This window comes from Oenanthe melanoleuca, chromosome 13 (genome assembly GCF_029582105.1).
Source record: "Oenanthe melanoleuca isolate GR-GAL-2019-014 chromosome 13, OMel1.0, whole genome shotgun sequence".
In the NCBI taxonomy this organism is placed as follows: Eukaryota; Metazoa; Chordata; class Aves; order Passeriformes; family Muscicapidae; genus Oenanthe; species Oenanthe melanoleuca.
Genome location: NC_079347.1, coordinates 13,215,295 through 13,240,795, shown reverse-complemented (window position 1 = coordinate 13,240,795; position 25,501 = coordinate 13,215,295). Strand labels below are relative to the sequence as shown.

The window sequence follows — 25,501 nt, the reverse complement described above, 5'->3', positions numbered from 1 at the left end:
CAGTGTTCTCACTACAATATCCTTTACTCAGACTTTATTTGGACAAAAAGGAAGTTTTTTAATGTTTCAAAATGCTGGTATGGCTTTCAAAAGTTAGAGTTTCTTCCCCAGTATTATCACCCTGGAAAATAGTTCTGTATTTCCAAGAAGAGCATGACAAGAAGACGTACAAAATCCACACCTGTAGTTCGACTGCATTTGAAAATACCTGCAAAAGTTCAAACCCTGATCTTTTCCCCATTGCTTTGGGGTAGGAGGAAGTGCAAATAATTGCTGCTGGATTAGTCTGTGAACAAGTATTATATAAACATTCTGAATGGCTCAAGGTTAAAAATTATGCCATTAAGCTATTTTTCTTTTAAGCATTAGTAGAATTAGTTCTGCCAATAACTTCTTGGAGTCCTGTCAGGTATGGTTTTAATTATCAATATCCCTGTTCTTGCAAATACTAAGTCACTAGCAATTATGCAAGAATCTAGAGCCCCTAGGAGACAGAGGTGAGCTCCTTGTAGCTTTAAGCAGAATTGAATGTTACATATTTAGTAAGTTGTGTTTATGATGATTATTCAAGTAAAGGATGGTCCAGAATAAATATATGTTTATTGTAAGGGCATTCTGGAAGTCATATGAAAAAATACTTATTCTGCCCCAGGCCATTTGGTAGTGCTATACAAAGAGACTAATACTGGCAAACTAATTGGAAAGTACGGAAGGAAAGTATGGAGGAATATACGGCTGTAACTGTGGAATTGTACAGGTACAGCCTGGTACAGCCTGAATATTTCTGGGGTTTGCTTTTGTTTTTCTTGATGTGATGGGGCTGTATAGGACAGAAATATCATGAACCACAATCTCTTGTCCTTCCCTTCAGTTATGAAAGCACTGCTTCTTATCATCTTTTGTCTGACTCTTAGAGAAACTGTAATTAATTACCAGGCTAGCTCTTTGCCCCAGGGAAGGAAATTAATTTTGAGGCTGCAACAATCTCTACTCTTCTGCTGTTCTCAAAGGAAAGGCATCTTCCCATAGTTTAGTTTTTAGCTGAAAAATTACTATGTAAAATTTCATTTGGAGTGGAAATTGGCTTTTCTGTATAGGTAGATAAAGGTTATGGGTCATGGCCAGTTAATGGGTAGGACAGAGGAGGTTATTTGTGCAGTGATTCAGAAGAAGAATCTGTTCAGTGTCACCAGGGCTGCTCTGTCACATCCCAGGCTTGAATGGAATTGCTTCCAGTGAGTCAGTCCATGCAAGAACTCTGATAATCCTTTATCACCAGGAATTGTGCATGGCAGATGCATGTTGAGTAAATGTATTATACATAAATCTGTAAGAGGTTTTTCATTAACACTGTTCAGTTATTTTTGTTATCTGAAGTGCACTTCTAGGAGACACTGACTCCAAGTACTCAGAGATGGTGTGGGTGATGTTTCTTGTACTGGAGTGTAGCAAGGGTACATGTACAGGCTGGTGGAGGATAAAGCCTTACATGCAAATGGGTCTGGTTTAGTTCATAGTCTTTAGACTAGAAGAGAGATGTCTGAGGCCCAAATCAAAATATGCTGAATGTATACATGAGTTCACTTACATTTAAAGGGACTCCATCAGCTTGAATTGTAATGCACTTGAGCTTAGGTAAATCTTCATTGCTGTAAGTTGTGAAAATACTGAAAGCTGAGTTACATATCCTGGCCAAAATTCTATTATTTTGTTTTGTTCCCTGAGGACTTTTTAAGACTGTATTTATGCGCTCCTCTTGAAGCCAGGAGGCTTCCACATAGTGAAAGGACGTAAAGGCTGGTCACGTAAAAATCTGTGGCAGGCACGTGTGTCTTCTGTACAGAACAAGGGGGAAAAGATGCATCTAAACATTAATTCTTGTTTTGTGTTAGAATTGTCTACAACTTCTGGTAGACGGAAAACAAAGTTCCTACAGATAGTGAAGAATCATCATGCCTTAAAAATATTCTGCTTAATTTACTCTTACATCATACATTGTTTTAGCTTCATTCCATTTTCCAGGGAAAGCAGATGAGTCAATCAGTTTTGTCAGTCCTTAATTAAACTTCCTAGCAGGATTGTATCTGAACAGTGAGACACTGAAGGAGACTGTTAGCTGTTACCAGGGTTTCCATTTCATTTAAGTATTACTAATAAAGAGTTTTGTGAAAAGCCCTAGATACTTTTGATTTTACAGAACCTATCACACTTTTTTTTTTTTTAATTTTGTTTTGGAGTCAGTTGCTGGGCATTATGTCCTAAATATTCCTTTGTGTATGAAGTTTTACGTGTAATGATGGCTTCCTCTGCCATCAACTACACGCGTTCCACGTTCCCTGTAGGTTTTGACTCCAGTGCGTTTGAGCTGAGCCGTTCTGCTACAGTTGTAGGAGAATCGCTTAGTGTACCTGGAAGGAGAGCGGGCAGGAGCTGGATTTTCGAGGTTTGGGGTAAAAGACGTCACCCTTCTCTAGTGCACCCCTGCACGCCGAATCCCGAAGGCGCTGGGTGCCGCCACGAGAAGAATCTGATGCCTCGATCGCGACCTCCTCTCGCCTTCCTGGGGCTCCAGCCTTTAACTTCCGTCCGAAGAAGGAAAACACAACAGCGGCGCATTATCGCCACCTCCGGGGGATTCCCCGGCCCTGCCCCCGGCTGAGCCCCTCCGGGAGCGGCCGCTTTTCCCGCACACCCTGCGGCCGCAGGAGCCGCCGAGGAGCGAAAGGGAGAAACTCCGGAGCCCCGAGCTCCCCGCGGGGCTGGCCGGGCTCCGCTCTTCACGTGGGCCCGCCCCACGGGCCCGCCCCGCCTGCCGGCCGGCCCCCGCTCCCGCCGTCCCTCCCCTCGCTCCCTCCTCCCCTCCTGGCAGCGCCGGGTGACTAATTTCTGTCATATGACTGTGACACCGAATGGAGCGGGGCGGGCGGAACTAGCCGCGGCGAAGGGACGGCGCTGCGCGGAGCCCAGCGCCTCGGCGGCGGGGGCAGCGGCAGCGCCCCAAAATGCCGCCCACCCTCTTCCAGAAGCTCTTCAACAAGAAGCACGGCCTGATCTCCCCGGCCAGGGACGCCCGCGACGACTGTGTCTTCAGGTAACCGGGACGCGGCCGCACTCCTCCCTTGCCCCAAACTTCTGCTCCGACTTCCTCGCTTCCTCTGCCGCTCGGAGGACGCGGGGGCTGACAGATTCTTCCCTGCCCCATCGGCAGCTCCTCGGCGACGTGCCCTGCTCCTCCCAGCCCCGGAGGATCCGTGCCCCGTGCTCCGCAGGAGCCCCGGGGCCGCCCGGGCCGGGCCCCTCCGGCGGGCGCGGGGCGGGAGCCCCCCGGGACGCCACGTCGGGGCCGCTGCGGTGCCTCCGCTCGGCTGCCTCCTCACGGGGCCGCCGCTGCCAGCGCCGCGCCTCGCCCCCAGCCCGCGGCTGCCTCCCCTTCCCCGGCGTGTGTGAGGCCCCGGCCCCCGCGGGCCCCTCCGGGGCTGCTGCGGGCCGCGGGAGGGCGACAGGCGGGCAAGGTCCCCGGGGAGCAGCCTCAGGAACGAGGAGAAGACGTGAAGTTTTGGCCAAGAGGGTAGTGGGGCTTCCAGTGCGATTCGCCCTGACCGCAGCAGCGCTGGCTCGGCCGAGCGGGGCCGAGCTCAGCACGGGGAGCGGGGCAGGGGCCCCGGGGCAGCCCGGGGGGCCGCGAGGGCTCGCACGGCCGGGCCGGTGCCTGTGGGGGCCGCGGCGGGGAGAGGCTGCGCTCGGCTGCGCTGAGGGGCCTGGGGCTCGCCCGGGGTTCCGCGGGCTGGCTTGCTTGGAAACAAGCAGCTTTTGTTCTCTTCCACACGTGAATAATGGTCAGGCTCGAAAGCGATGCCGTGTCTGCGTCCTGGCAAGGAGAGATCATGCAATATCGTTTTAAAGCGCAGTTTGCCACCTGGATGCAAATAAAATCTGCTTCATTAGTAAGAGTTACGCGCTTCTTGAAGCACTTCTAACAGTGTGGTGAAGCTCTCCTCCCACCCGCTGCCTTGAAATTTACTGCCTACAGATGATCAGCCCTTGGGTTGCTCTGTGAAGGGACATCTCTGATGGGCTTAATTTTCTGTAATTACCCCTTTTAGCTGCAATATTTAGCAGTTTAGATGGATACGAGTATCTGCAGTTATCTAAGTGCAAGCGTTTTCAAAAAATACTGATTGGACTGTATGAGTCCTCAAGGAGTCAAGACATGCTCCTGGACATTACCTGGCACTCACACAATTTTTGAAGACACTGTTCTGTAACTGCTTTCACACCTCTCTGATGTTCACTGTGGAGTGAATCCTTTTTTTTAAATTATCTTTTCTAAGAAATAAAATGTTTTCATGGTGTTGATGTCATCTTATTTTCCAAATCGTGTTAATACTGGGACCAGAGCCCTTGGTGGAGAGGAGAAGGGGTACTTGGACTGCTCTGTGTGATTGTCTTGCCTTTTGCCTCGCCTTACTGATGGGTTTGTCTAGAGACTGGTGGTTCATGCAACAGCTGCAGTTCAGACCTGGGGCAGAAATGTGGGAATCACACCCGTAGTGAAAGGATGAGAGCGAGTATTTGGCAAGGTCTGTGTTTCCCTCATCACCTGTGTTATTCTGCGCCAAACTGGGTCTGAAAATTATGGTGCTGTTTGATACAGGCTTTGTGATATGAGCTGTCTGCTGGTAACTGGTGAATTTGCAGTTGTGGTTGTTTTTTTTTTGGTGGATCCACAGGTATAATATGCAGTGAGAGGCTGGTGAGGCTCTGGGGAGGGTGGGAGATACAGCTCTGACTTAGGAGAGCCAAGTAGTATTTTTGAAGATTAATATAAATGCTCTCTAGGCATATTGCCTAATGGCTGCTTTAATTTTCCAAATGGGGCTAAGATCACAACTTGTTAGGACTGTCAGTTCCTGGTGAAACTTTCAGGTAATACAGAAAATAAGGGCTGTTATTTATGACAGCTGAGTCTTTGGAGACTGGAAACAAGCACTTTAGAGTTTAGACTTGCTGATTCCAGCGAGCCTGAATGCAACAACCTCATCAGTTCCATTGGGGCAAGGTGATTTTTAATGGATTGATACATTATATCTGTTTACAGTCCAAATAACAGAGCATTTCCCAAATACTCTGAGCACAGGTACTTCTCTCTGTCTTCACTTTAAAAACTCGGGTCTCTTATTGAGACTGTGTAGAACAACCATAAAAATGCATAAATTCTCTTACTATATTTTGTGAATAATATGTACTTGGGGAGAAGAGCCCAATTATTCTGGCAATGACATTAGTATAGCAGAACATTTAAGGACAATTTTGCATCTCTTATTTTATTTTTTTTTTCTATTAATATATTTGGCATTTCCACCAGTCTTATTGTGACAATTCACCAGTTCTATTTATCTGACATTACACTGTTTCAAAAATAAAACAATACTTTTTATTGGAAACATTTTGTTTAGTTGTTGATTTGTTTGTGGTGTATTTTAAAATTTTTTTCATTTTTGTTTGTTTGTTTGTTTGTTTTGTTTTGTTTCCTGTCAAGAATCTCTTTCTGTGCTGTGGGTGTGTGAAATTTTGTGAGCCTAAGTCTAGCCAGACTCTGTAAAATCCTTGAGGACTAGGTGCTGGAGGAACAGTAAGTTAGCAACTGTAAAATATTTGCTGAGGTGCCAGTTTGCCACTTATACAATTTTTTAATATATGTATGCAGTTTATTTTTCGGAAGAAACTTTAGAAAATCACAGTAGATTCACTACTTGTTAGCTCTTCCATTTAATCCAGGGCAATTGGCAGACTTAGCCCTTAGACTGAAATCTCTTGTCAAGCTGTAGCTTGACATTCACATAGTGAGCAAGAATATTCAAATTTTAATGGTAAAATCTGTTTATAAGAAACACAGAAACACCTGCAAGTAATCTAGGAGGGAATAGTCAAGCCCTTATATTCCAAGATGTAGAGTACCTGCTGTCTACTGCAAATAATACTCACGTGAGTGGATTTTCCCTGAGGGTAACTCTTACTATAAATAGGACCTCTTTGCCATATTGTAGCTTCTGGCACAGGCTGCTGCTGGTGACAGGAGAGCTCAGCCCAGGCTTGAGCTGCTACAGTTATTAGGAAGATATAATTTCAGGTAAGCAGCTTTCTAGAATTTTAAAAATCAAAGTATTTCTGTTGTAAAAATATGTAAAGGTGTTGCCATGAGCTGTAAGCTCTAAAATGGAGATACACTTTAAAATAGTACATAAATGAACCCTGTTCCAGTAAGATGGAAATAATCTTATAAAAACTTCCTTAAATTAAGCAGAAGCAGCCATGCATTTCTGCTATATATTATATGGGCACACAAAACATTCCACTGCACGTTCACATTATTGACTGTTACACATAGTGATTTTCAGCTGCTATGTCTTTCCTGGCTTTCCAGGGATCCACTTCAGCCCTCTGGAGAAAAGGAAGCTGGTAAGTCACTGAAAACTCAACCAGCTTTTTGTTCTTCAGAATGGGCTCAGTAGATTGAGCCCAAAGCTCAGTAAACTACCAAGAGGGCTGAGGCTTTATATCCTTGTCAGGATGTGTGGGCAGTATTTCCAATGGTAAATACAGCTGCTAGAACTGCAGACTTTCTACAGGAGGCTGTGGGGATCCTGATTGGACTTGGAGCACTATTAGCATGTGGCAGAGGGAGAGGGGTTGTCTTGGAACATTGAACTACAAGACTTGTACGTTTTGGGGCTTTATGTAGAAGGGAAACTCAGTGGGGATTTTTATCCATCTTATGTATAAAGTTCCAATACTTGTTCCTTTCTGTCTCTAGACATCCTGCCTGCCTAGCTGGAGGATAGAGGGATTATTAATCAGGAGTTCTTTTTACACTACAGCCCAATAAAAGCTTCAGTGTCTCTTTTTTTATTTTAATCTAGGGAACTCTAAAGAACCATCTCACCCCGAGGGGCATTCCACTGATGTTTGCAAACTCTGTTTTGCTCTTTTTAAAGCACCTGTTGTAGAGGTACAGCTGTGTGGTAATTGTTCAAGCTTGACAGAACCCCTTCCAGTTTCAAGTCTTACCAATGGTGTGGGGTGTCTTTGGGCACATTCTTCCTTTAGGGCTTGGTTTTGCTTATCTAAGTATTTTTGAGAATGATCGCTGTTTTTCAAGCTGGGAGATACAGGAATAAATAATTTAAAATGTTCTTTATGATGGAGAAAGCCATTTTTGGTTGTCCTGGACATGTGCTTTCTTGGGGTCTTCTAGTAATATGTGCTGCTCTTTTATTGAGAGAATAGGTTGCCAGGTTCTTGAGATAGGAAAGGCCTCAGGCTGACTGCAAAGTCGTGTTTCCTGAAATCTGTCTAGGCAAGCATTCCCCATCAGCCCAGACTCTTTCTGTTCTCTGTGGCAGTGACTTTAAATGGTATCCTGAGATTTGTTTCCTTTCTTGTAATTTTTGGCAGTGGCATTCATCAAGGGAATAAACCTAGAGTTGTAAATGAGTGGCTTGATACAAAGATGCTTCATGAGCCAGTTCTTCTGCAGAGCTATTGTTCTTGCACAGTAAAAATGGTACATGCTTTCTTACAAAGGCATAATTGCTTCTTGAACCAAAGGCTAATTTCTTGAAATAAAGTGCAAAGAGACTCAGAGACATTTATTATTGTGTAGCCAGAGACTACTACAGCTTTTTAAAGTGGAGGCTGGAGTAAGGTGAAGGAGGAACAGGAAAGTTGTCTTTACATTGGTATTTCTAGTCAAAAGTTTTACCCACAGAACTTTTTTCTCAGGAGCAGGTAGCTTTGTGTACAGCTTGGCTGAGCCCAGGAAAGTGGATCTCTTGCCAAATTGTGTCAGTTCTTGGGAGTGATGCAGTGATCCTGATAGTTCTGCACAAGGCTTTTTAAAGTTGTTCTTCAGCAGTGCATCAGACCAGCCTGACCAGAGCCTGTTATTAATGAAACAGCATGTTTTGATGTTTGTTCATTTCTGGCATTCTGCAAGGTTTTTTGTCAATATTTGTAAAACTCCTGGAATTTCACCACCTCAGAGTCTATCTTCCAAAAGAGCATTAGCTTGACCTCATTTTGTAATAGGTCCAGCTTTTTATCTTTTCCAGTTATCTGATGAATTTAAAAAGCTTTCATGTAATAATTTTTAAGACTACTCAAATTCTTAAACATCTGAAATGTTACTGTGATTTAAGCTAATTTCTGCCCCTTAATGTCCTTTTAAGTTTTGATTTTTTTATAAAAATCCATGTCTTCTGTAATCTCTGGAAGAGTATGGTTTTGGCTTTTAGGTTGCATTCATTAGCTTGAGTGCACCAAGTTTTAATAAATACTTCACTTTGATTTATGCACAGCTTTCTTTATGCTATGATGACTTTGGCTTGTGTTTTGAAATATTGTTGCTGTTTTCTAAAGTACTTCTTTTTGCCAAAATCTGTTTTGTGTTTCCTGTCATGTAAGTTTTTATGTACCTTCCAGTGCTTAAAGTCAGTTTTCATATTGAAAACAGAGACAAACAGGCAACAAGATTTCACTGAGCACCTCTGGAGCTTGGAGATAGTTTTGACAATTTCTTCTGAAAAGCCACTCTCCAAGCCCTCCTTGCCACCATTCTCTAGATGTCTCAAGAGCTTCTCCAGGTGACAGTGTGGTGTTCCTAAAACCAGCATGTCCTTGAGAATTAGGTGCTAGCTCTGAAGAAAGCAATGCTGCAAGATGAGTCTGTACAGTGACTGAAGGAGCTGATAATCAGAGGGTTGGCAGTCCATCCAGAGATTATTTGCTTATATTATCACCAGATCTGAAGAAATTAGTGTGGATTGATATTCCCAGTTTGCTAAGTGCATGTGAGTGCATGCTAGGTGCAGAGAATGATGAAATAATTTGAAAACCGTTGGGGTGCTTGTGTCTGCCTGGCTTTGTGCCTTGGAAAGTTTTTCCTTGCCCTTTTGGGACCTCTGCCTAGCCCTTGCTTCACCTTGGCTTTTTCCCATCACCAGTGGAGTAGGGAACATGGACGGTGGGGTGAAAAAGCCCTCTGCTCATTTTTTTTCTTGCTTTTTAGAAGGAGATAAAGCTCATTACAAAATAAGCTATCAGGTGAAGGGTCACCCTTATTGCCTTTCCTGCTGGCATATCCTGTGGTGGCTGGGAGCTCGTGGTGACTTGAGAATTTGGCATCACGAGGCTGCTGTGCCCATCCTGGCCATCACGAGGTCAGCACTGTTAGTGTGCACTCGGCTTCCTCCCAGCCTGCAGCATCACTTCCTCCCTGTGGCATGACCTGGGTTGTCTGGGGATAGCTGCAGGCTCCTGCCTCATTGAGTGGCCCTTGGAACAGTCACTTTCTTGGTTCCCCTCCCTGCATTTCAGCTCCTTCCTCTAAATTAGAACTCTTTTTGAGGAGAGGTTGGAGTGCATCATGTACGTAGATATACTCAAGTGGAAATACTTCACACTTGGGTTATGCTGGCAAGTGTTGTAAGGAGATGTTTCTACAAACCCTTGGGTTCTGTTTCTTCCCTCTCCTACTGCAGGTGAGATCATGAGACATGAGGATGTCCCAAGAGCACGGAGTGTATGTACCTGCTTGTGCACTGTGATGTTTTCTCCTTTCCTGAAACAATTCCAGCGTTTATTTTCAGGTGACTGAGGGTGTGTTACGTGTCTCATGTTACAAACCTTGTTAACTTGGGATGATCAGGTCATCTGGTTGACTGATAGATTGTTCTTATGTTTTCAAAGGGCTTTATATCCCTTGCTCTGTGTATGCTCTGTGTATGCTTTGAGTTAGCATATGCTCATGGTAACAGCTTGGATGAAGCCAAGCTTCTGTTCTAGAATAAACTGGACCAGTGTGACTTGGAGCCTGAAACTTGTGTTGTAATTTTGGCTGAATGCTCTAGGTGACCACTTCAGCAGTCTGTTTTATAAGTGGAAAGTAATGCACGTGGTGGTTTCATGCTCAGTGGTTGTGTTCCCTCCCAGTGCTACATCTGGAGCTGGATGTCTGCAGGATCACATGTTTGTGAGTAATGTTAGGAAAAATGCAAAGCTCAGTTGCAGCAGTGAATCTGCAGTGTGGTTGTGCTGGGCTTCCAGAATCAGCCAAGAGCAGAATTTGTCTCTGAGGACTTGAAAAATTTTTCCTTTGTGGTGTTAGATAGAAAGCCTAAATCTGTAAAATACCTGCTGGAGGAGAAAAGTTATGCCCATTAAAAACAGGAAATAACCTTATTAATCGGTAATTGGTTTGCTAATGCACCAGCTGCTCCACCTTACAGTGAGTAGTAGCAGAATTCATATATGGGAGATATTCAAATATGGGAAATATATTTGCACAGAATTCATGTGATTCCGTTGTGCCCATAAACACTGCATTCAATCATTAATTCCTAAATACCTGCCCAAATGTGTTCTGCTTCATAGACACGTGAGTGGTTATTATGTAGTCTTTGTATTGAAAAGGATTTATTTTTACGACTATGCACAGTTAACAATGTTGCTTAGTGCTCAACCAAAGCTTTTACTTGAGTTGATTCTGTACATTTGTGTAAACAATTTTTTTCTTCTCTGAAACAGCTTCTGGAGATACTATTAATCAGAACACAATATGTTGCAGAGTAGCTTGTTCAAACATGTGAATTGCAGCATTAAATACTCCATGAACTACATATAGAATATTAACAGCACATGTATATGAGATGTATCTGCAAGGGAAACATGCTTGTAATAAAGTTTTTTGTCTTTTCTAATTTCATAGCTCTTATCAAGTAGTTAAACCTTTGGACTTAAACAGTTTGGCTGTATGTAAAAACTTTTTATGTTTAACAGTCTTGCCTGGTGCTTTTGTGTTGATAACCTGGGTATCTTCCAGCTCTTGTATATTAACTGTCTTTAGAATTCTGGCCTTGAAAGAACCCATTTTGTACAGGTGGAGGATTCTGCAGTGCTGCCAGTGTTATTAACAACAGTCCCAGCTGTAGGTACCCCCTTCCCACATCAACAATCCAAAAGTGCCCTGTGGTTGGCTGTACCCAAGTGTGTACCTGCAACAGCCCCTGCTGATAGCAGTGAACTTCAGGCATGGGAATGATCTGTCACACGCCACTGATCCTGCTCTGTTCCTCCAGGATCGTTCCACAACATCCTCAGTAGTTATTTTGGTATAAAATGAGTAAAATATGTCACAGAAGAATATTTCCTTTACTTTGGGCACTGATCAAACTCTGCGCATTCATGGTGTTTCATGCCCCTCCAGATTGGAGTGTGCCTCACTCTCAGCGCCTTCAAATGTTTTTCCCCTTGCTCAAGCTAAAATGTCAGCAAAACATAAAATTTGTAGTAGTACCAGAAACCTTCTACTCTTTCAGTTTGTGTGATATAGAGCTGGGAAGAAACGGGAGCCAAATTACAGTTCTCTTCCATCTGTTGTAGTTGATAAATGAGGAAACTTCAAATGCAGTTCGGCCCTGACTTTAGATCCTGGCTTTGTGCCTGTTTAAACCAGAGCAGTATCTTCACCCCAGTTCCTGTGTCATTTACTACTCAAAGGGAGAAGGTAAATTGTTTTAGCATTGGCCAAAGAAACTGTTACTTTGCTATATGCCTTCTTATTCTGTTTTATTTTAGCCTCAGGAGCTGTCAAAATGGTGGCTGACACAGTGCAGTGCTTGGTCTTGCATGCCTCTCAGTAATTTCTAAACCTTTTGATTGATTTCTGTCATGTCTGGTGGAGAATGTGAACAGAAGTTTGAGTGAGCTGAGTTTCTCTAACTTCAGTGGAAATGCTGTGGGTGCTGTTGGGTGTCTCCTGCTCGTTAGCACCTGTGAAGCTGTGAGCTGTCTTTTGCTTTGTCCATTCCTGTTCCAATGGCTGCATCCCTGGGAACAGCCAGAGTATGAGCATGTTGGTGGAAGACAGAAGTCATGTGGTTCCATAGTTTGCAGGGAACAGCTGTAATGTGACCTCAAGAAAGGCCAGTCCTGGACTACTGTGAATACCAGAATATCAAACCCTCTGTTAGCCAAATTATTCTGCTTTCTGACGAGTATTACAGCACACACTGTCTGCTACATACCCACGTTTCTCTCGTCTCGTGCATGTCCAAGGTTTAAATGAGGTCTCCAAAGCCTGTGTGCTCAGCACTTAGCTTGTCATCTTTGTGGGTAATTATGGAAGACTTCATTTGGGCAGAGGGAAGCACATCACGTGTGAGCAATTCAGTGGGAAATGAATGAGATTCTTGATGAGTATTTTTGCACTCTCCTTGTGCTGCTCCTGTCAAGCCTTACCTAGAAAATGTTCTTGCTATTTGGAGAGTTGGCTGAGTGGTTTGTTTACTCCTCTTCATGAAATTTGATACCAGAAATTTGTAGCGAAAAATTGTGTTAGATCAGGTGTTAGTGAAGAATGGGTGCAGATGATAAGCTGTGTGGTTGGGTGTGCAGGGAACAGGCTGTGGATCTTGGTGGGAGCATGTGCTCCTTCTCAGAAGCTTGTTCTAGTTGAATGACATTATCTGAACATCCAAGAAGCTGCCAAAAAGTCTGCCAGAATTTTCTTGTTCCTACAGGAAAAATAACAGTGTTACCCCTTAAGACAGAGTTAAATGCCTCAAATGTCAGGACAGTGAATTGGCTTACAGTGCTAACTGCGTTTCTATTTAAAGGCAGCCCAAACTCTGACATAGAACTTAAATAGTCAGACAGAAAAAAGTGGTTGGTTTTTTCAGTACTTAAACACGTTTCAGCTGCTGTGAGTTACTGGAAATTACTGTACTTGCTCAGTAGAAAAGGAAATTGTTCTACTGACAGCATGGAGTACTAAGAAGCTGTGAAAATGAGCATGGTGGTTTCTTAACTAGGTATATTTGCTAGTCATACAAGAGATGCTAATCATGAACTGCTGATGTCTTTTTTTTTAACAAAACGGAAATAGTAAATAAGTGTAGAAATGAAAAAAAATCAAAGCAACTTTAGTTTCTTTTGAGGCTATAACAGAATTTTATCTTTGTATAAAGAAATACTTATCAATTTTTTTTCAGATAAGCAAAAATACCACTTCATAATAAGACTAATTTATTTTACTTTCTTTAAATTTTAGTAGGGTTTTTTTCCATAGTATCTTTTCTGCAGTTATCAACAAATGAATAATTTTTGTTAGTCTGAACATGTAGCTACTTTAAAATGTGTCATCAGATTTTCAGTTGAATAATGTTCAGAAACTGCTAAGTAGCTTATGTTTGTATGTTCTGTTAGGCTTTTTCTCACATTGGGGTCAGAAGATAAGACCAGGTGTTACGGGATTTTGTTTGTTTGTGATATTTTTGGGTTTTTCCCCATCTGGGTTTAGTTTATATTCATTTAAACACTGGTCTTTTCTATTAGTAGCTCGCAGGACAAATCAGCTGAATTACACTCAAGAGGTGACATTAGTCTATGCCCACACTCAAGAAAAAACCTGTGCAAGATAATGTAAGATTCAGTAAGGGCAGTTGTTCTCATCTGTATGGGTAGAGAAGACAGAGGAGAAGAAAATTTAGCGGGAACGGGGAGTTTGAGAAGAAATTGGCTTTTATATAAAAATTAAAATAAAGAGAAACTTAAACATTAAGGCTAGTACCACGTGGCCTGGTTCTCTGAAGTCCTCAGCATCCTCACTGTGGTTTGAAGGCTTTCAGTGCCAAATCCTTGAGCATTGCTGAAGTATATTCATGCTGGAAGAAAAGATCACAAGAGCAGGAAAGACCTCACTGTTAGATCTGTGGCATGCACATATATATTTGTCTGTGTCAGACAAAATACATAGATCTGTATATTTGAAAGTATACCCAGGTGCCTTCATTTGCTGTCATGGCTCTGAGTGTGCAAGCACATGTCTCAACTCACAGTAATCAGGATACCACAAAGCAGAAACTTGCCTGCCTTGCTCAGCTGCTGTCTGTGAGAGAAGGACACTGCTGTTTTCCCCCAGCAGTGAGACAGGTAAATCCATTACCTGTGTGCAGTGTGTAGACACCTTTGCTTCTTAGATCAGAACCAGATTTCTGTGATTTTGGCAGCTAATAAATGCTGTACAAATAGAAGCATTTTGTGTTGAGAAGGTTACAAAGGTACATGTGCAAGTGTAGTTGGAAGCAGTTGTATGATGCTGCTGTGATTGCATATGTACATTTTACAGGATATAATGGTTTTGTGGGCACAGTGGTGTTCAGTCAAATGTTGGACTTGATGATCTTGGAGGACTTTTCCAACCTTAATGATTCTGTGATTCATTTTGCTTGGGATTTTTTGTTCCTTGTAGTGATCTCCCTCATTGTCACTTTCCCTGTTCAGTGCTCTGCTTTGGGAACTTGGATTTACACACATGCACTCACACACAACAGAAGACAGTTAAAGCCCATTTCACTTTCCCTTCTGTTCTTCTGCTCTCTTCTTAGTGCTGTGCTGTCTGAGGCCTGCAGTGCTGCCTCTCCTCTCTGAAGGGCTCCCCTGGGTGCTCTACTGTCCCTTCCTCCTCCTGCAACAAGCAGTGGGGTGCATCCTGTTAGGGGTTACTGTTGTGTCACATGAAGTGATGTGCAGGAGAAGGGGAAAGGGAAATGACAAGCAAAGGGAGCAATTACTTTGCCAGAAGCTCCTTTAGAAAGACCACGAGAAAACAACCCAACAAAACAAACCAGTCCAAAATGTCCTGCTGGCATTGACAGCTATTGCTGTTCAGCACATGAGCCTTTCTTTCCTCTTGATGCAGTGGAATAAATAGCTTTGTGTGTTGCTGTGGCTGGTTCACAGCAGGTTACCTGCAGCACTAGGCTTCTTCATGTTCCACATTTTAAGGATGCTCATGTGGACAGACTGAAATCTGCTGGCAAGCTGTGGTGGTTGGGAGTGTCTGGAATTATGTTCACATCAATACTGTTACTACCAGCTAAGAGGGGTTTATTGAACATACACTAAATATACATATGTATCTTGATTAAGTGCAGCCTCTCCCAGTAGAACAACATAGGTTTTATCAAGTGATTCTGTTGATTCTGTCAGGCAGAGCTGGTTTGGACTGTGTGTTCCGGCTCAGTTCCGTGATAAGGAAGGTGTGTGTTTGGAGTTTCAGTGCTGATACCCAGGGAGGGCATGTTGAGCTGAACCTGCAGTTTTCTTTATCAGACACAAAGATTTTAGCAGCAAGAAGAGTTTTGGAGCATGTAAGGGCTGTGTTCAGCTGATGCTTGAAGCTGCCATGTATCTGTCATGTGGGGTTCTCAGTAATGCTTGATCAGTTCAGTCTTTCTGCTGTGGAAAATCCTTCTAGATGGATAGTTGTGTTTAAAAACTTAGGCAATAGCTAAGGCAATGGCCTACACTGTATTTTCTATTCCTACCATTCTTGGAAACCCAAAACTGTGAGCATGTAGTGAGACTTAGAAAACTGAAGGGAATGGCAGAAGGCCTGAGGGTGCAGAGCTCCTTGTGGCAGTGAGCAAAGCACAATGGAGCAAACTCAGTAAAGCACATTGTTAAGCTTGGTTTAAAGATTGAGCAGGTCTTGGCTGATAGCTAAATTTTTACATATTCTTCTGCTTCAGGGAACCAAAGCATTTAGGACTTCACAGTTAAGGTGCATTTACTTGAAGGTGCCAGGCTGCTCCAATATTCTGATAGTCTGGTTTTTTTTACAATATTAATGAAGGTGTGGCTTGTTCAAGCATCTGATTTTTATTTGTCCTCATGTCCTTATGAGTTACATGAAAGTGAAGTCAACCAATGTCTTTAGTGTCTGCTCTATATAAATCTACCTGAAATAGTCTCAGGTCACCTTTACATGCTTAATTTGGAAAACAGTTGAGCAGCGTGACTCTTGCCTTGAAGAATTAAGCAGTCTAGGCTGCTCACAGTAGTCTTGGGGCTCTTGCTGTATCTGCACAAATCAAGATCTCATCCCTTCTGCAAGTTAAGTAGGGGCCTGTTTGACTTGTAGAGCCAGTAAGGGAGGGATGTTCAGTGCATGGGTTGGAGCCAAGTTAGAAAAATCTTCCCTCCTGAAAAGCAGCTGTAGGATAGATCCAGTACATCTAGGTATTCGTTAGTGTTATTTGGCAGATCTATGGAATCATTCCAAATTGTTTCTGGTTCAGAGCCTGGCAATAGTCTTGAAATGCAGTGTACTTTACTTGTAAGGGTTTTGAGTTGTTATCTAGAGGGATGGGTTAAAGTCTTCTGGGCTTATGGCAGCAGGAAACCACTCTGCGCAGAAAGATTGCAGAATTGGGCCACATCAGACATCTGGAGGTGTTGGACAATGCTTAGATGGCAAGTGACCAGTACTGGTGTCAGGCAGTTGTTGATTCATGGAGAGTCTCTATCACTAGGACTTGTGGCACATTGATGTTAATGAGCATCACATACGGATAGGGCAGCGTGGGATTTCATTCCATGGATGTGAATTTGTTGTACATGCTTGTATAATCTCTGTCTTTAGTTTGCAGTTGTTCCTGTGTAACTGAGATGGGGTTTTGGTGAAGGCTGATGGGGGCAGTAAGACTGAGTCAGCACTGTGCTTAGGCATGTGCTCTAAGTCTGTAAGTAGTTTGACTGCTCCCAGTGAACTTGCTGCTGTGCTTAGCACTAGGCACGTGTTTTAAATCAGTTGTAAAATCTGCACAAATGAGGAGGGTGAGACTACAAGCACACAGTGTGAAAAATCAAAGATTTAGGGGGTTGCATTCTTCAGGAAAAAAGCTTTTGGCATTTATTGCATTTCAGTGACCTACTGAACTTAAATGTCACCTTCATTGGAAAAATACTCATCATCTATTAATTTTATGTGACTGTCTTGGTAAATGACCTGGTAACACAGCAAGCTAAAGTTGACTATAGTCCTCTACAACTCAGGCTTTGGCCTGAGAGTAGCATCTTGGGATTATCCCCGCACAAATCTTGTCTGAACTGGGTACATATAAATAATTGTCTGCCAGCTTTTCCTGTTACAAACATACACAGTCGGTGAAATTGTTTTACCACGTCCTGAAAATTTCTTTGATATTTTTAAAGCCTGTTACTATGGGAACCAGACCCCATAACAGAAAAGCTTTTTGGTGCTAAGGAGGCCAAGAAATTCACTTAATAACGGGAATAAAGCCACAGAAAAATAGCTTGTATTCTTTTTCCAAAAGCAAATAAACCCCAGAAGAAAGCTTGATATCCTGCAGCAGCTTGGACCTATATTATCAGATGGAAGGGGGACACTGCTCTCAGGCCTTCAGAGCCTGGCCAGGGAGCTCACCCTGTGGACACTTGTGCTGGTCCTGGCTCTTACAGGCAAGAATAATCAGGGAATTCACAAGCACTTTTCTCTGAAATAATTCATATGTCTTTTTTACTTTTTTTTTTTTTTTTCAATATGGAAAGGTTGAAATGATGTGATGGATTGGTTTATGGGCAAGAAAACACAAGTTTTGCTTCTCAGAACTGGATGTCCCCTTTGTGCTTTGCTAATACAGAAACTGGCAGAACAGGCATTACTTTGACGTTGGGGCTTGCAGCCCTGTTTCCTCGTGTCTCATGACTGAGTGAATCAACACCTAATTAAACAGTCACATGAGGGACAGAATAAAATGCTGTTCAGGCACTGATCCCTGTGAATCTTTGGAGAATAACTACTTACCTCTGTCTTCCTCCTTTTCAAAGGCACCCTGAACAGCTGCAGCTCTGCTATTTTTTATTATTTTTATTTGTTTCTAATTTTTTTTCCCTGCAGAGAAAAGAATAGCACATAGACCTCAGCTAAAGCAATGTGGCCTATGCAGATAAATGATATCTAGGGTAGGGGAAAAATTTAACTGAGAATGTGAACATTGGGCAAGGGAGTTGGGAGTGATCTGTGGACTTTCTTGGTATGTTTAATATTAGCTGTAATTTTACCACTTGTAGCTTGTTATGAAGGTCCATAACAATTGTTTTCCATCTGTGAGTGACAAATACTTGTGTAGAGATTTATTAGGCTCTCAATTATCACTCGGTCACAAGTGCAGCCACCTTAATCAATTACAGGACCGTGGCCTGCAGCCAAAGAATGCTCCAAGCCCCTTGCTGCCTTGCCTGTGCCGGATGACTTTCACCACCAAGGCCATATTTTTTCCCCTTGTAAAACTCCCCAAACAAATATTCCAGGATGTTTTAATCAGCATGAGCAGATGTCTCCCTGCCCCCCGACCCAGCAGAGGCTGCCGGGTCTCGCGCAGGGCTGTGCTGCAGGTGCCAGTGGCTGCAGCCAGAGGTTTTGTGGCTGTCATGTGCTGGCACTGGAGGTACCAGTGGTTTGGGTGCTCCATGGAGTGGCTTTTCCAGGCTGGAGGTATCCTGGCTGCCTGCAGCCAGCTCAGGGGGTTTCAGGGTGGAAGAAGCAGTGTCTGGGCAGATGCCCTGGCAGGGATGCACTATCTCCTGACACCTCAGGCACAGCATCGCCCACCCTGGTACAACTCACACATTAAAAAGCATGACATTAAAAAATTGCAGCTGTTTACATTCTAGTCTTTTCGCCTTTAAAAATGTATTTTTTAGATGTATCTGTCTGATTTAAAATGAAGCTTATTTAGATGTGTTTGCTTTGTACAAGAATCAGCTGACATGTCAGGCATAGCTAGAGCACACTGGCAGCTTGGTTAACTCTTGCAGCTTTTTTCTTTTAATGTCTCCTGAAGTAATATGTTGAAAAATCTCAGTTTTCAGTTCTGCAAAAAGAATAAAACTGTCATAGTCCTTATGGCTTCTGGGAAGTATTTGGAAATAAAAGCCTTAAAGATACTCTAAGCTGAAGATAAATGCAGGCAGTTCAATATTTGTCTATTAAAAAAATGAAAATGGTAGGAGTATTCAGCCAAAGTACCCTTATTCCATGAGGAATCTTTCAAGGGTTTATTATTAATATTAGGGTTGATAACAATAGTGGAGCCTTAGTGATTCCTCTAAGATGTCTTCATTTTAATGACAAGAGAGGTCTTGTAGTCAGCCTTGACTCTCCTTTGTCTGTTATCTTCATTGTCTCATCTATTAATATTCAGTTTCCAAAATAAAAAGCATCAATTCACCATTAAGTTCCCTAAGCAAACTTTCAGTTGATAAACCTGAGATGGTGAGCTTGATTTTGTTTTGTCAAGTTAGTTTTGTATGTGGATTTAAGGATTGTTGGACCTATTGTGACATCTCCAGAACTACACAGCATAAGGGAGGGAACACATTTCCAACAACTATGCTATTTCCAGCTATGTTCATCAAAAGCAATTTGTATTGGAACCTTTATCTCCCCAACTCTTCATTAAACACACACAATACTGAGTTATTTACACTTTATTTTTAATAGCTACAGCAGAAGAGTCTGCTCTGCACACCCGAGTGTGCACAATAAAATAGCTGTTTGGCAGGGGGAAAATGCCCTGTTGTCTTGCAGTACCAGTTGGTATTATGGAGGTTTGTTCAGTGTCTTATAGTAGATTGTGGTTAGAAATGCTGTGCAAAATGAGCACGAATGTTTCAGTAGCCTAACCATGCATCAGATTTTTACTTTGATAGCTATTTTTATTTTCAGAATTTTTATCATGATGTGCAAAATTACAACAGTGGATAGTTAATCTGCTGAGATCTCCACGTTCTTAAAAGAGAGAGAATTGTTTTGTGTCCTACCCTCCTAGAATGCTCATAAGCAGATTTGTAGTTGCTGATGCTCCTTTACAATGCTGGTAGAGACAGTTTATTCCAGTCATGAGACCTTGTGTTTGTAGTGAGAATCCTGTGTATGGAGAGTCTCTCCAGCAGTGAGGAATTTTTTTTTTTTTTTTTTTTTTTTTTTATTTTTTTTTTTTTAGGGATACGAAAATGCACAGAAAGCACATTTTTTAGAAATCCAGCTCAGTGGTAATCTAATCAAGTATTTTGTGGAGAAATGGTATCCAAGTATTTCTATTCAGATTTCAAATAAAATCCTAATTGTTTTTCTCTCTTTTCGTCTAGTGTGGCTTCCAGCTCCTACCTTCATGCATTACTAAGCAGTAAACATGTCTTGGCTCACTCACTGGCTCTTTGTTGTGTGCATTTACAACATGTGTGATGGAAGCCTTCCTTCAGAAGAAAGACGGAAAAAACTTGTTAAGGCAGTGAAGACCAAAAATTTATAATTTCATTACTCTTTAGTCTGTGGTTGGAGCAAACTGTCTTGTCTGGTTGGTTTAAAATCACATGATTTATACCCCAAAGGTGCATATGAGCCTTTGCAGTAGTTTTAGGTGTTTTCAGAAATACCTTTGGATAGAGTGAAGCAAGTGATTATTTTTGGTGCTGTTTGGTTTTGAGGGTTGTTTTGCATCTGTGTTTAAGAACATGCCCCAGCCTCAGTTGGATGGGGGGTCTGCAGAGGGTCCATTCAGCTCTGGGCTGCTGGATGTGGTTCAACTCCATCACCCACGTCTTTCCCATCTGCAGCTGGGTGCATGTGCATGGATACTGAAATATCTCCCTGGCAGGTGATGGGCTATGGCAGGAGATTTTGCTAACTTTATTTTTTTAAACTTGAGTGTTTTTCTGAAGCAGGGTAATATTACCAGCTTTGTTTTTCAAGCTCAAATTTTAGACACAGAAAGAAGGAAAGGCTTCACCCTTTTAAAGAGAGGACTGGATATACACCTGGAGAAGAGGATGGTGCATACCTCATGTTAAAGATGCCCCAGTGTTTTCTTGGATATATCTGAATTCCTTCCTCAAGCAATAAATATTCACTGATTTGGCTAAAGCACTGTTTACTCTCTGTACAATTTGAGTCTGTCTATTTGCAGAGAAATTCCTTCCAATATTTTTCCTGGTCAGTTGATGGATGGAGGCTGGGTCAGCTTTCAAAGCACTTCTTCTAATATGCATCAGGTTACCCTGAGGTAAAATGGAAACCTTAGATGTTACTCCTGTAAATAAATGTTTACATAATACATGGCACTTCTCAGCATTGCCTGTCTTAGAAAAAAGGTCACTTTTGACATCAGTAACCTTTAAAGAGTGGTGTCTTTGCCACACAGGTAAAGAAAATTACTGTACACTGCACATTCCTTCACTAGATCAAGAAGGTAGGTAGGAGTGGTCAGATGTTACTGCTTTTACCTCCTAAAGCTTGGCATTTTAAGCTTTAAAGGCAAGATTTGGGCTTAAGGCATGGGTCCTGTAACCAGCACGTGCCCAGTTTTGCTCATGTGAGTAATTTCATTTAATTCCCTGACTCCAGTCATGTATGAAAAGCCAAGTCTGTAATGTACGTGTTTGTGGCATCAGGGCCTCAGTTCTTCATTTCTAGATGAGAAACTTCCTGTAAAGCATGGTAACAAAAGATAATGGTTTTATCTCTCTTTTGTTTTGCTGCTTTTGTGTCAAAACACTTGTCCAGCACCAAACATAAAAATATTACCATCCAATAAAAAAGCAACAAAACCACTGTGGTGGCAAGAGGTTGATGATTTCTCTCTGAACTTAACCCATTGAGATGTGTAGCAGAACAGGGAGCTTCATGTTCTGCTTTGGAATCCATTCCAGAGGACAAGCAACATCTAACCTCTTGGGATTGTATGGTCTTGGAACCAAAGCCCAGGAACGGGTGCACCAGTTCACCCATTCTGTGATACAGGGGAACCACCGATAGCGTTGGGTTGTGGGATGCAGTGGAACAGGAGACCTTGATGATAAATCTGGTTTTGCTGCTTATGTATTTAAAATATTGACAAAATTTGTAGGTTCTCAGACACGGGAAAAAAATAAAGTAGGGACTATGATGCTGTAGCCTTCTGCTTTTGTGTATTATCTGAATGAGTTTTATCCAAAGATCATACAGATTTAATAGCATGAGTGGTTGGCCCCACCCATGCCTGTGACAAGACTAGATGGCTTTTAAAGTGCATTGCGCTTTTGAATGCCCAGTTCCTTCTTCACTTCCCTGTCCGTCTGTCTCATTCCTCTCCCACAGCTTAGAGATAAAAGTTTGTTGAGTAGTTCTTTTCTATTTAATGTTTGTTAAAACGCACTTTGCTGTTGTGATGTCTGGGTACCCTTCCTAGCATGACCCAGGTTACCGCCAGAGCACAATCAGGAAACCTTGTTTACAGCCACCCGGGTTGCTCGGGTATTCTTTGAGCGCATTATTTTGCGTATTTATTTTTTTCCCCGTCTGTGGCCGTCCAATTGTCTTGCATATCCCCGCTTCTTCCCGTGTAATATTAATGAGTCCTGGCAGAGCACAGTGCGCTCTTTGTTCGGGCGGGGAGGGGGAGCGGGGCCGGGCGGGATGCGGCTCCTCGCTCCGTTCACACCGAGCCCCTGCCCGGAGGAGCGCCCCGAGGCCGCGGGGTGTCGCGGGGGCTGGCGGCCGCAGGCGGCCCCGGTGCCCGCGGTGTCACATGATGGCTGCCGGCGGGGCTCGGCCGCCCGCGTACCCGGGCTGTGCCGGGAGCATCCCGCCGCTCCGGGGGTGCGGGCGCCGCGGCTGCCGGCCGGGAGGAGCCGCCGTGCTGCGCCCCCCGCTCCTCGCCGGGCGCGCTGAATTCCCGGCGGCCGCGGCTGCCCGCTCGGGAGACGGGGCCGGGAGAGCCGCGGGCAGGAGGCGGATGGATGGCACTGACAGCTCCGGCCAGCGCTTGGCTGCCCCGTGAATTGCACTGATCTCTGCAGCAAGCCCTGGGAGAGACGAAGGAGTGGAGAAGACGGGCGCTCTTTACTCGAGCAGAAATTCCAGGCTGTGCAGAACTGTGGGGCAGGATTTGGGTCATGAAACTTCGGGACAGCCTGGTGCAAACCCCGATACTGCTGTCCTTAAGGTGGTTTCTGTGCTCCTGTTGCTAGGATTAAGGGTTTTGCATTGCAGCATGGAGAGTCTTTTGTTTGAGTTAAATTCAGACCTCTTGATATGTCACCTGACAGTCTTGTGGTTTTGGATGAATATGGCTCATAGCTATTATTAACCTGAGTTGGCAGCCAGGCACAACAGGAGTTTATAGGGATTTTGGAAAGTGGAACTTCTCGGGGGACAAAGATGCTTCCCAGGTATGGTCACTGTACAGTTCTTAAGATCATTTGGGTTATTTGAAAGCTTATTATTTTCCCCTGTGATGAAAATACTTCTCCTCCAGTAATGTGAATCTTCTAGAGGTTTATTTTTTTGTGACTCTTACTGTAATTTTATGCTAAAGGGCGTAATATTTTTTTTGCCAGAATTGATTCTGTCTAGTAACTTTGCAAAGGGAAGTGCAGTCCGTTTGTATATAATGTAATTTTGTTCAGTGCTAGTGAATTTAACTGAAAGGAGCTGTGTCTGGTTTGTGTGTAGTTTTTAATTAAAATGTATTTCAAGAGAGCTTGAGACTTGTGTGTGTATGTGCAAGTATTTGCATGCATACATGTACCTAAATCAGCTAAAACCTGAACAGGTGGTTTTTGAAATGACATAAGTGGAGTCGTCCCAAAAATATTTTATGAAATTATCAATAGAGGTTGTAAATTCTGCTCGGTGTGTGAATTGCAAAGTTATCCAGCATACTACACAGCTTTAACAAAACCTTCTCACAGATTTATTTTCAGTATAACACTCCAGATTATGATTACTGTGTTGGCTAGGCTGCACCAAACCTGTCAATGTTGTCTTTTTGGTTGTGGAAAAACATCTGGCTCATGTATTAGACTTTAGAGTATAAATTAGGTATCTTAATAAGAGTCAAGTGACTCTCCTTAGAAGGGAGAAAAAAATGAAAACGAACTAAAGTCAGCTTCATATGCAGATAAAGAATTGCACAGAGCTAAGGAGCTTTGCAGCCAGTTGAAGCTGAGGTCCAGCTTTGTTATACCTGTGAAATACCTGGCTGACACACTTTGTTCCTGGTGTACAATATGTACTTAGTATAAGCAGCACAAGTTTCCTGGAGCTCAAGAAGTGCATCTATTCCAGGTGAGGATTGCTAAACTGGTAAATAATGAGACCGGCTTAGAGATGGAGCAGGGAGCTGACCTCTACAGTGCTGCAGTGCCTGTGGGCATGTCACTCTCTTTCAAGACGTGAAAAGCAGGGGGCTTGGATATTTTTTTTTTTTTTTTTGTATTTTGAAGAAACATTATTTCCATGGGATAAACCTGAAACTACAAGCAGTCAAGGGTGGTTGTCTCTGAGATGATCCACCATCTGTCTATTCTTCCAGGCTACTCAGAACCCAGGTCCTGTGACTTCTGTGAAAGCCCAGCTGAGGTCACGGTGGCAGAGGGCAGAGTGAGCTCTGGCTGAGCTCCTTCGCAATCTCCCCTCGCAGGCTGCTCCCTGCCCTGGCCAAGGCACAGACGCTGCTTTTCTGTGCAGAATCAGCAGCTGCTCACCACCACAGTCACATAGCCCTGACGTGACCTCAGCTCTCGTAAAGACAAGTATCTTGCAAAATTTTTTCTAAGCATAGGCCCCCGTGGTTTCTCTACTTTAGGGAACTTTCTTCCTCCTTGCAGCCTTATGGTTGTGTTCTGTCTCCAGCACTTAAATGGAATCTGTCTCTTAAAATGCCAGCTTTGCAAATCAAACTGGATCATCCTTGTCTTGTGAATCCTGAGAAAGTTCTTTTGTGTTTCAGGTGCTGTTGTTAAAGAAATAAATAACCTGCCCATGACTCTTAAGAGATTATGGCCTTCCCAGGCTGCAAGCATCATTAACACACATTACAGTTCTGTTTTCATTGCTTCCAGATTAGTTGTGATCTTTCAGAATGGTCTGTGCAGCTGTTTTTGCAATAATGGTCAAATAATAAATGAATTACTGAGATGCAGTAAGAAGGTGTTAAAGTATATACAAGACCCTCCCCTCCCCTCATTAATCCTATATACTCAACTTCTGTTTTATCTTCTCAAAGCCAAAAGAAAAAATAATCTATTAAGAAATCATAGAAATCTGCAGAGGCGTTTGGGCAGGAGAAGGGAATTCCTGGTTGGAAAAGGCATCTCAGGGCCAAGAGGAGTATGATAGGATAGTTGGACTAGGCAAGAACCATTTTCCTTTTTGACTTGATTACCATTCCCTGTAGCAAAGCAACTGCAGGATCCTATATGCTGGGCTGTATAGTACAGGTGGATGTGCTTTGATGTGGATGTACATCTCCATGGAGTATGGAGATAACCTGAAATCCCAGTGCACTCAGTGGAACAGTCTCATATTAACAATGTTAGCTCTTCATGACAGATGTCATGAAGACTGTCAAAGTCTTGTGTAGAAGTTGTCTGGCACAACTGCCACAAGGATAATACCTAGAGAATCATCTGCAGGCGCTGGAGATAAGCTCTGGAGTCCCTGTGCCTCTGTTGTGATGCTCATCTAGCAGGAGTGAAGGGAGATGTTTCCCTCCGCCAGAGCTGACGAGGGGAGCGTGGGGCCAGGTGGGCCCATCTGCTCTGCTGGCCTGTTCCTGTCACCCTTTAAAAAGGTGCTAACATGAAAACCATGCAG

The 25,501-nt window shown here is 43.2% G+C and overlaps 1 protein-coding gene across 4 annotated transcripts in view; it reads left to right on the top strand.

Annotated features, from left to right (window-relative positions):
• Positions 1-2,888: 2,888 nt before the first annotated feature.
• The window catches only part of FNIP1 (folliculin interacting protein 1), a 62,879-nt gene continuing 40,266 nt past the window's right edge, over positions 2,889-25,501 (top strand). For 2 of the 4 annotated variants that reach the window (XM_056502825.1, XM_056502823.1), the window contains exon 1: positions 2,889-3,091. In XM_056502825.1, coding sequence (XP_056358800.1) covers positions 3,003-3,091 — 89 coding nt within the window. In that variant the 5' untranslated portion in view covers positions 2,889-3,002. Of the gene's footprint in view, positions 3,092-22,621; positions 23,074-25,501 lie in introns of those variants that run through there. The other 2 variants (XM_056502826.1, XM_056502824.1) reach the window with 2 other exon arrangements.